The 11245-nt window shown below is 34.7% G+C and overlaps 2 protein-coding genes across 2 annotated transcripts; one reads left to right on the top strand and one right to left on the bottom strand.

Moving 5' to 3' along the window:
- Window positions 1-199: 199 nt before the first annotated feature.
- Window positions 200-7785, bottom strand: LOC134250012 (uncharacterized). Its single transcript, XM_062732351.1, has 6 exons — window positions 6453-7785; window positions 5791-5961; window positions 5156-5328; window positions 4808-4949; window positions 1812-1984; window positions 200-527 (listed from the first exon to the last, which is right to left on the bottom strand). Exons 1-5 carry the CDS (start codon window positions 7383-7385, stop codon window positions 1934-1936), a joined length of 1470 nt encoding a protein of 489 aa, XP_062588335.1. The 5' UTR covers window positions 7386-7785; the 3' UTR covers window positions 200-527; window positions 1812-1933.
- On the top strand, window positions 936-2020 carry LOC134250011 (ATP-dependent DNA helicase RecQ-like; the record flags this gene model as incomplete). The annotated part of the gene is made up of 1 exon (XM_062732350.1): window positions 936-2020. A coding segment is annotated over one exon (840 nt), but the record flags the coding sequence as incomplete, so codon positions are not given.
- Window positions 7786-11245: the final 3460 nt, after the last annotated feature.

Below are 11245 nucleotides of genomic sequence, written 5' to 3'. Positions count from 1 at the left end.
TTAGTGTATTCTGTGTGCTGTGCGCTGTGTTAGCACCGATATTTTCAGGAAAAAGTCAAATGGATTGCTGCATAAATAATTAAAACAGTCAGCATTTATAATAATAACAATAGTGTTGCATTATGCATGTACTATGCCTAAATAGTAGGCAGGGTTTGATACATACTGCACTCGCCTCCGGCTCGTGCACCATGTGTCAAACCCTGCCTAATATTTAGGCATAGTACATGCATAATGCAACACTATTATATAATTATATACCTGATGCACATTGATTCGTTCTAATTTTACATAGAAAATATTCATAGAGAAATAATAAATCAATTTGCATAAAAAGGAAAGCGTTTCAAAGTAAGTAATCAATAAGCTTACCTTACAACTGTGTGTACAAAATCCTTATGGGGTTCAAACCCATTTGTAGACTTGACTTGGCCATTTACATTTGTTCTATGTAAGACTGCTTTATAATTTGCCAGAGTTCCTACGTCCCTTGATGATTTGCTTGAGAAGAAGTGGTTCACAATTTTCTGCAAAAATAATTTCATATATATTAACACAAACAAACATACACAGCAAAATTTATACACACAAATATTACTCCACTTTTAAGCAAATGTAACAATACATTCTTCTATTACTTTAAAGGAACAATGAATAGTACACATGGAGCTCAACACCAGACCCTACTTCAACACTTACCATACTTGTGTGACACCACTTACCATACTTGTGTGACACATCATTAGAATTAATAATTTAATTAATAATTAATTTCTCCTCCTAGAGTTTGTTCAATGCCTCCCCCCCCCCGACCAAATAAAAAAGTAAATATATGTACATGATATAAATGAATTTTAAGAAGAAGTGTTACCAATGAAAGAAATTTAATGTCCCATTAGGGATACCCCAGTGAATATGAAATAAACTAAAACTATTTTCTACGTTTTAGGGGAGCTGAATTTCGAAAGGATTTTTCCAGGATAGGAGAAAACTTGTTGTCTAGATTTCCAGACATCCCTGTAATGGTGTTCACTGCCACTGCTCCTCCAAAGGCTCAACAGCAAATTATAAGGAATCTTAATCTCCGAAATCCGCAAGTTATTTCCATTAACCCTGACAGGCCAAACATAAAATACAGCACTATTATGCGACCACCATCTAGCCAAACTGAGGAGCATTTAGAAGAGATTCTAATACCAATTATGGAGGGGCTTGCCACAGAGAAGCAGAACTACCCGTTGACTATTATGTATACAGATACGAGTGTTATAAGCTACAGTTATACATATCTAGAAAAGAATTTGGGCAACAGACAGTACATTGGTGACTCTATTCCTGAAAACAGAATCTTCGCACAATACCACCAAACCTATACTGACAAAATGAAATCTTTCATTGTGCAGGAAATTTGCAAAGCTGATAGCAGAATTCGATTTGTGATGAGCACTGTAGCACTAGGAATGGGACTAAATGCCTTGCATGTCAGACATGTTATTCACTACAAGCCTCCAACAACAATTGAAAGATATTTCCAAGAGACTGGCAGAGCAGGACGGGATGGTGAACCCAGCTATGCTACGCTTTACTACAACAACACTGACATCAGATCAAACCGACCAGGGATTGACAAAGCAATAGTGAAATATTGCAAAAACACATCTTCTTGCAAGAGAGCTGTGATGCTAGAGTGTTTTGGTTTTCAACCTATTCAGGGAAATCAAAATTGTTGTGACTTTTGTGATTCAAATCATGGCCAGGAAGCTTCAAGTGTCTGAAGTTGAAGTGAAACATATATCCTCTAGGATTCATACCTCAAGTAAATCCTGTTCCACATGAAACAGTTCTTCAATAACTGGTGAAAACTGTTCTAAACGATCTGATCGACTGTGTGCTCCAGCCCTCAGACTGCGTGCCGAATCAAACGTAACCCTCGTCAGCTGGTCACCACCCAGTGGAATTGTTGCCGTATTTTCAAATTCATCCTCTATGAAATCAAAAATAAATAAAATTCAATCATCTGTTTGAATGTATTGTTCTGAAAATTTTAAGAAACATTATTCAAATCTGTATAAGAAATAACATAAATGAAATTTACTTGTCTCTATGATGATCATAAATATGTTCTGGTAAAATCATTAAAATATTAATAAATTAAACTCTTGTTACACAACTGTAAAAAGAAAATGGCCTTCCTCATGGAAGCATACAATATCAATTTATAATCAGACCAGAAGTCTCTGTCGAGACTGAAGCTCTACTGGTTTGAACTTATAGCAAAGGAAGAGAAAAGTACTTAAGCAGCTGGGATTTGAAACTTTACAACAGCAATAAATAGAATAATGATCGTTGATAAAGTCTCTTTATGTTCTTAGTGTAGTCTACTTATGTGCCAAGTTATACTGAAATCAGACCAAAACTGTACGAGGAAAAGCATTTTGAAACAATTTTACAGATATTTCTATTTTTAGTAACCACGGCAACACCGTTCATCGAAATCAAAAACCGATATACAGGTTAATGTATCTTAGTGTAGTCTACTTGTGCGCCAAGTTATACTGAAATCAGACCGAAACTGTAGGAGGAGTAGCATTTTGAAAGAATTTCACAGAAATTTCTATTTTTAGTAACCACGGCAACACCGTTCATCGAAATCAAAAACCGATACACAGAATTATGTATCTTAGTGTATTCTACTTGTGTGCCAAGTTGTACTGAAATCAAACCAAAACTGTAGGAGGAGTAGCATTTTGAAAGAATTTCACAGAAATTCCTATTTTTAGTAACCACGGCAACACCGTTCATCGAAATCAAAAACCGATACACAGAATTATGTATCTTAGTGTATTCTACTTGTGTGCTAAGTTGTACTGAAATCAGACCAAAACTGTAGGAGGAGTAGCATTTTGAAAGAATTTCACAGTAATTTTTATTTTTAGTAACCATGGCAACACAGTTTACCGAAATCAAAAACAGATATACAGATTTATGTATCTTAGTGTAGTCTACTTGTGCGCCAAGTTATATTGAAATTAGACCAAAACTGTAGGAGGAGTAGCATTTTGAAAGAATTTCACAGAAACCTCTATTTTTAGTAACCACGGCAACACCGTTCATCGAAATCAAAAACTGATACACAGAATTATGTATCTTAGTGTATTCTACTTGTGTGCCAAGTTATACTGAAATCAGACCAAAACTGTAGGAGGAGTAGCATTTTGAAAGAATTTCACAGAAATTTCTATTTTTAGTAACCACGGCAACACCGTTCATCGAAATCAAAAACCGATACACAGAATTATGTATCTTAGTGTATTCTACTTGTGTGCCAAGTTGTACTGAAATCAAACCAAAACTGTAGAAGGAGTAGCATTTTGAAAAATTGTTTACAGACAGACGGACAGACAGACGGACGGACGCCGGACGCATTACTATCGCATAAGCTCTTCTGGTCTCTGACCAGTAGAGCTAAAAATGAACAATAAATATTGAATTAATTACCTGAAAAGTTTCAACAAAAATAAGACCTCAATATTCAGATTGACCATAAATTATGTTACTTATGTAAAACAGGCATTGCAGCGAATTTTACATAATTACGATTTTATCATGGTTATTGGAGTAAGCATAGCACATGTATCAGTTGAACACGTGCTTACTCAGTGTTTATGTAGGCCACCAATTTCAACTCAGGGCCTTTGAACAGGGAGATATAGAATATCACACCACTGTTTTGATCTCGGCCCTGGTATCAGCCCGAGTGGTTGGTATCGGCCCAAGCCCGGAGGGCGCGGGCCAAGACCATCCGAGGGCTGATACCAGGGACGAGATCAAAACAGTGGTGTGATGTTGTTTATATCATATAACTAAAACCAAAGAAAAGAACAACTATTTACTTTTCGATCAAAAAGTTCATATTGTCGTAAGAAAATTAGACTTATCTTTATTATCTTATATTTCTCTTTAATACATAAATATGAATTTTACTCTTAATTCACACAAATTAAACAGAAAAAATGGATTGAAATTTGAGGGCGAGACAGCCCCTTGACGACGGGCCGAGACAGAGATATCTCAGCCCCGAGGGCGAGACAGCCCTTCTTCCGAGGAGCTGTCTCGCCTAGTCCAAAACGCCTGTATCAGGGCTGATACACTACTAGGTATATGATATGGATCTTTATCGTGCCACACCTGCTGTGAGACGGGGCCTCGTTTTATACGGTGGATCTTTATAGCTATATTAAACTTTAAACAGTTAACTTTTTTAAATATTGAGCAAATGTAATGATACTTAGATTTTATTTCTGTTTCAAATCTAATAAGGGAAAGCAATATTTTTAAAACAATATTTTCATAAACAGCCAATCAATATTGAAAATATATAAAGAAGTGAAAATTATCATACTAAAACATCACCCTAAAAATCTCTTTTCAACAATTTTTGTTTGGAGTGTTTCAAACATACATAAGTGGTAAGTCACTATAAAATGTGACATGTATAACAATAAACAAACAATTTGAAACAACGGAAAAAATTAAACTAGAACATTCAACAAGTTGAACATTGGTACCTCTCTGTGCATCATGATAAAATGATTTAAGTGTATCATGAATGATGCTCATGATTTCCACACAGTTTGGCAAATATTTAGGATCCTTCATTATAACCTGTCAATGTATACTTTTTTATTATATTTTTTATCCTTGCAGAATTTTTTTTAAATTTAGATGTCGGTTCATAAGTTTTCCAAACCTATGGTTTTGTTTGTTCAAACAAGGTGCAAAGTTAAAAATAAAAGTCCACACTTACAAACATTGGGTGCACAAGGGAAGACCTGTCAGTTATGCATCTATAACGGTGTTCTAGGACACTGGGGACTTTGTCTTTGAAGACAGAAAGAGAGGTAAACTCTTCGGTAAGGATCTTCTCCACCAGCCAGGTGTAACTACTCCTGGAAAGATTAATACTAATATATATATATACCCCTGGTAATGCAATGAAATTCTTACAAAAAGCCTTTTACCTAAACTGTGACAAGTTTTCCATGCTAATAAATTAATGTACATGTATTAGAATTGGAATTTCAATGCTGTTAATAAATGCTACATCTTTGAAATTTTCCAATCTCAGAAGGGGAAAATAGAATTATGAACTTGCTTGAGAACGGCACACTCCTCATCTGACAAAAAGAAGAGATTTGGGTCTAGTCCATCAGGTGGTATGACCTTGGGTTGTCTGCTGAGCTCTGGGACATCTATAGGTAGTAACCTGTCCACAAGTACTGTCCAGTGTGTATAATGGTAATCTTTATTTCCACTGCCAACACGAACCTTCAATAAAATCCTTTTAGTGAGAAATGTCCAATCAATAACTAATAATTTCTGGTTGTAACAATGTATTTGATTGGATAAAAGAAATTATTTTGTATCCTATAAAATGAGTTGCCTACATCACAATGACTATCAAAAACATATCAATCCGCCTGACGTTACATTCAAATTTTGTACAATTTGAAGTCAATATTTTGTGAGAACTATCATCTTTTTTTCTTACATCAAATGAATGAAAATTAAATTATAAGGAATGAATTAAATAGCTACCCATTTTATATGGTATGAACTGGGTTAAACAGTAAACGCTTTGCGGTTTATAAAGCGTAAACTGCCCCAACCAAGTTTATACCGTATAAAAATAATAACTATTAAATTCATTCTTTAATTAATTTTCTTCCTAGTTTAAGTTAATTGAAATGTGCTGTGTTAACAATGTGTTAATATCACATGTGGTAATACCTGATTAGCTTTAATTCTGCCATCTATGTTATCCACCGTTACTTTAATAGTCCTACCATTTGTCAGAGCTGCACATACACCTTTCCCATTGATAAGACCAATATCAGACAACATGGGTATCTTGCTCCTCTCTGGAAGGGAAATGCCCATCCTGCTTAATAGGTGAAACAACTGAAAGAAAAAGGGAGCTCTTTTAAGTACCAGCCCATAATTATATTTGCTGGTCACAACACATGGTGAAAGAGGGACATTGTATCATCACCCTTGGCTATCTAGATGAGCATTATGAAAATGAGTTAGAATTAATTAATAATATTATACTTTCATGTAAACTAATTGAATCTGATTGCCAAGAAACATTTGTTAAAATACACTATTAACCGATGAATGATGAAGTTATACCCTCTAGTGTAGCAACAGTCAACATTGATTAACAACGGGTGATATTCCAAAATATAGTTACTGCACAGAAATCAAGTGTGCAAGGTTCACTGTTATATGTATTTATATAAAACTTTTAGTATAATAACAAATATTGCATGTATTTAAGTGTAACATTGAAAATTTTCGCCCCAAGAAAACCATTGTCAGCCGAGGCTCATAGTCAAACATAATATGTCTAAAACATGTTAGAAACTGTATGAAAAAAAAAATCTGCTTACCCCATTTCCTGCACCATATCTGATGCATGCAGCAGACAATAACTTTTGCATTAGATTCATTTGGTTGTTCCTTGCATTTAAAGCAATGCTGTACATCGCAGCAACGGCGGGATTCTTTTGCGTTGATTTGATGTGTACTGGTGTGCACAGACTGACTAGAATATCAAACACACGGGGGCATCTTTGGTCCATTTCTCTACATACATTTTCAACAAACAGCTCTGGCGAAATGTCAACAATTTTCTCCCTCAAAACACTTTTTTCACTTGTGACACACATTCTGTCTATTTCATGATTTAAATCCATCACAAATTTTGACCAAAATGCTTCACGAACACCAGGTATAAGTAAAACTTTGTCAACAAAGTCACGCAAACTAGTAATACCCGAGGAAATAATTTCCATAACCTTGTTCATTGGGTTATTACTATTTGTAACATCTGTAATAGGACATTTTAAGGTCAAAGGATGGTGTTTGACATACAGCTCTTCCACATTCAACTTGGGCTGGCCTGCATAGCTGTGTTCACTGAACTCTTTTAGATTTTCTTTATTTTCATTATCGGACTCGGGATAAGAAGTAAATAATTTCTTTCCACATTTTCTGGTAGTGGTATTCAATGACGTAACTCGTTTCACTTTGGGGGAAACAGAATGAACAATGACCCTCTTTTGTCTATTTTGATGTAAGGACAGATTAGCTAGGTTCATTTTGCATTTTTCACGAAGTTCTCTAGCTTTTGTGATTATTGTTAGACATGTATCACAGATATAAATGTTGTCAAGACTGGGGAATTTAACGTCCAACACGGATAAAATGTCTACGTAAATACTTTTTAAAGCTATATTTTTCATTAAACGCACATGTCCTGATGTACTCTTACTGCACACAATGCAGGACTTAACCTGCTTCACTGGTGTGGCGAAATTCATCTGTCCTGTAACTGGTATATCCTCATGTTATTCCGCCATATTTGTAAATCACTGGTGCGGCCATGTGGAGAAATTCATCTGTCCTGTAACTGGTATATCCTCACTCCGCCATATTTGTAAATCACTGGTGCGGCCATGTGGCGAAATTCATCTGTCCTGTAACTGGTATATCCTCACGTTATTCCGCTATATATGTGCCTCACTGGTGTGGCGAAATTCGTCTGTCATGTAACTGGTAAATCTTTACGTTATTCAGCCATCTTTGTGTTAGAAATTCATCTGTCGTGTAACTGGTAAATTTTCACATTGCTTCCCGCCATCTTTGTTTACATTTCGTGAAAGTAGTCCCTACCCAGCATACTGTGCGCGATGTTACACAGGTTGATGTGAGGATCACGTGACCTGGTGTACACATTGAGAACTTGTATTACATGTGGTTTAAATAATGAACTGCACGCACGTTCTGATTTGCAAACGTTAATGTATACTGTTTTTTAATTTTCCCACAACTACTGTACTGCTTTACACTTATATACATCATTTACACGTATACTGAAACAACAAATGTCTCAAATTGTTCCCATAAGCTATTCCTTTTTTGTAGATCAAACAGTTACATGTATTTAATCTGAGCAGACTTTTATACTACCTCCTCCACTACCACAGCCATTTGTAAAACAGAGAACAAATTCATTCCTTATTTTAACTTCCAATTGAATATTCAACTTTGACCTACCTGATCCAACTGGTATTGTCTCTCTGGCTTCCAACCAGTATTCTTTACAAACGGTAAGGGTAGCCCATCGGTCTGGTTTTGCTTTGCTTTCTTCCTTATGACCAGGATGACAGCTCTTTGACTTACTTCTTCGCCATTTTAACCCTAAATGTTTCTATGTCTTTGACATATTCTTAATTTTAATGTACTAGCGTCAATGGAGAAAATAGACAGATACCTTTTCTATACAGCAAAACGATTGCCTCTGGTACGTCCAGAACTTTTCCATACAACCCAAGGGTACGTTCATAGCTTTGGACTAAACGCAAATGATTTGATACATTCTCAGTACATTTGTATAAATGAAATAATGGGGCCTTCACTGCATGAAATGTTTGAAAAATTGCTGAAATCACATTGGTCTTCTGTCCCTGCCATTTTGCAATATCATTTCCCCCCTTTTCATATGGAGAGATAACTCCTCAACACACATTCTATTCTCATTATATTATCTTCCTTGTCAATGCTGGTGAATATTTTTTAACTTTCACTAAGTTTTTAGTTTTGATTGTCTTTTTCAGCATTTATTTTCACTAATATTGAATTATTGATCATGAAATGAAGCAATGTTAATTATATTTGAACAATTCTAAGATACAAATGGAGAGCTTGGCTAACATCATAAGGTCATCATTTCCACCATTTATTTGTTATATGTCCACTTAAATGCCATCAGTGCATTTTTTATATTTGATAGAATATAACTTAATTTTTACAAAGCACATTATTTGATCTAATTATTTTTTTCCACTTAAGCTATAGCACTGCACTAAACATAGATAATAATTCTGAAGTCCTAAATTCAGCCTTACTCGTGGCTAGATCATATATTATACAAGTAGATAAATAAATATTCGTCATCTTTGACATATATGCGTTGATGATATAATAAATAACCGGCGTTGCAAAATTTGTAAAGTCTCAAACTTTTATATTTGCGCCTATTATTTTATGCCAATTATTGTTAAATATAGAAAATGGGTTGTTACTAAAAATAGAAACAAATGACACACTTTCTAAACTTATATTTTAGATCCTGAAACAACCTAGACCTTAAATATATATGATAATATAATGAAAACATCTGTATACCCTCCTGGACGATTTTTCAGATTTTGCATGTTTTTTTCTGAGATGCGCTTTTAGATAGCAGACTTATAGTATCGTTTACTAGGTAAGTATAAAATTCCTGCTATTTTCCTCAAACCTGGATCACCATAACTTTTATCCTAAAATATATTTTTTGATCAATTTTCAATCAGAAAATAAATTGTAGGCGTTTTATTTGTATTTCCTAAATATATGAGATCTACTTATTTTCCCTTAATGATACTAACATAAATGAGGAAGGCTTGGGGAATTTCCTTGGTAAATACACATTACTTTGAGAATTCATTGAAATGTTTGTATTTTCAATTATTTAATGTCTGATTTAAATAACCTGAGGATCGGACTGCCTGAAGTTCAAATCAATATAGAGTTATAGTCTCGAAATGGACCTGCTGATGAGTAAAAGTGAACACATTTAGTTTAAAGGATAATCACCATGTTAAGGTTCTCGCCTGCGTGGCACAATGGTTAGAGCGTCTGCTCTAGAGCGTGAAGAAAGGACTTAATCCTTACGTCGCGGGTTCGAATCTCATTGTGGGACGTGGAGACCGGTCCTTCGGATGAGACCGTATAAACCGAGGTCCCTTGTCGCAGTATGTGTTGGCATGAAAAAGCTCCAAGATTTTCTCTACACCGGCAAGTGATGTCTTCTCCATGAGTGAAAAAATCTCGAGAGGTACGTTAAACAACACACAGACAAACCATATCAAGGTCAAATTTGCTACGTTAGAGTTAGGGACATGTAAGTTAACAATATTGACCCATTTACAAACTACGAACATAGAAATGTATTTAATAGAACCTTGTTGTTAAATGCGTTGACAGTGAATGGTAAAAAGAAGGTTCTGTGAAAATGGATGATTTTTTTTCGTTACGAATAGAGTCAATGGATTAATGTGTTACTGTGTAAATACTGAATTTACTTGGGATGGAGTTACATTAAAAATCAACATTATATATATTCTTTATTTTCGATATGTTAACTTTTTATAAGCCTTGACTTTTGTTTAAAAATACTGAAAATATTTGAAATTATAACGGCTTTTTTCACGAGAAAAATATCCACTAACAATCACTCGTTGAAAAACAATGACATGACAAGTGTAATAATTTAATTAAAAACGACAAATACACTTATACCAATGCTTTCAACCCAAGAAGAGTGAAAAGTCTTTGCACATTAAAATGGATTTTCTTCAGATCCAGGGAATAGAGTAAGGTTAACTGCATGGATAAAGAAAAGTCTTCTATTCTCACAAAAGAAAAAGATATATATCTATATATATATTTGCCGACTAGCACAGGAAGCATATTATAGAATATTTTTCGGCCCTCGTTTGAGCTCTCAATATCTTCTCGTCGTCGGAATCCTCTGCGAAGGGGTTAGCTTGATAATTGCAAATCGGGATTAATGTCGGCTTCCCCGAGATCTTCAATTGTAAAATCTTGATGCGTCTTCTTCGGAAGACGGGCTAGAACTAATCCTCATGCTATCGAACACTTTTCATAGACTTACACCACGTTACTTTAACCTCCAATATCATTGGATAACTTTTTTTCTGAATCAATAAGACAATTATTTTCCGCTAATCTCCGCACCGCGGAAAATATTAAGTTTAATTGGAGAAAACTTAAGCAAAAGTGCAGAAATATAATGACCTGTTTTAACAATGCATATCCTTGGACTCTTCAGTTAAAATGCTCTCTTACATTGTAGTAAAATTACCACATGCACACATTGCTCAGTTTGTCAAAACACCAGGTTTCTGTTTTTATACAGAGTTCTTGTCTTTTAATGTACCGTATAATAGCTTATAATTTACCAATTGGTAAGTGAATGAACATGGGATTTAAAAAAAGATAAGTAAATAGTTTTACAAAATTAAATTTACACATCGAAAATTTTATAATCAGTATACTCGGGTTCAGAAACGCGAGTCTTGAGTTTGTTCCGTTTTCTTCGTATGTTTTTTTT

The sequence above is a fragment of the Saccostrea cucullata genome, unplaced genomic scaffold (assembly GCF_032062105.1).
Source record: "Saccostrea cucullata isolate Sc308-1 unplaced genomic scaffold, CSIRO_AGI_Scuc_v1 ctg23809, whole genome shotgun sequence".
In the NCBI taxonomy this organism is placed as follows: Eukaryota; Metazoa; Mollusca; class Bivalvia; order Ostreida; family Ostreidae; genus Saccostrea; species Saccostrea cuccullata.
Note: the sequence above shows the minus strand (reverse complement) of the source record. Positions and strands in the feature narration are given on the sequence as shown.

Bases quoted from the DNA above. Each gene is read 5' to 3' on its own strand.
- LOC134250012 (XM_062732351.1), bottom strand. From the start codon at position 7,385: ATGAATTTCGCCACACCAGTGAAGCAGGTTAAGTCCTGCATTGTGTGC. The intron at 5,329-5,790 runs GTATTACCACAT...ATTTTATTGAAG, and splicing joins GCAGAATTAAAGCTAATCAG to GTTCGTGTTGGCAGTGGAAA. The intron at 4,950-5,155 runs GCAAGTTCATAA...TAATCTTTCCAG, and splicing joins GAGGAGTGTGCCGTTCTCAA to GAGTAGTTACACCTGGCTGG.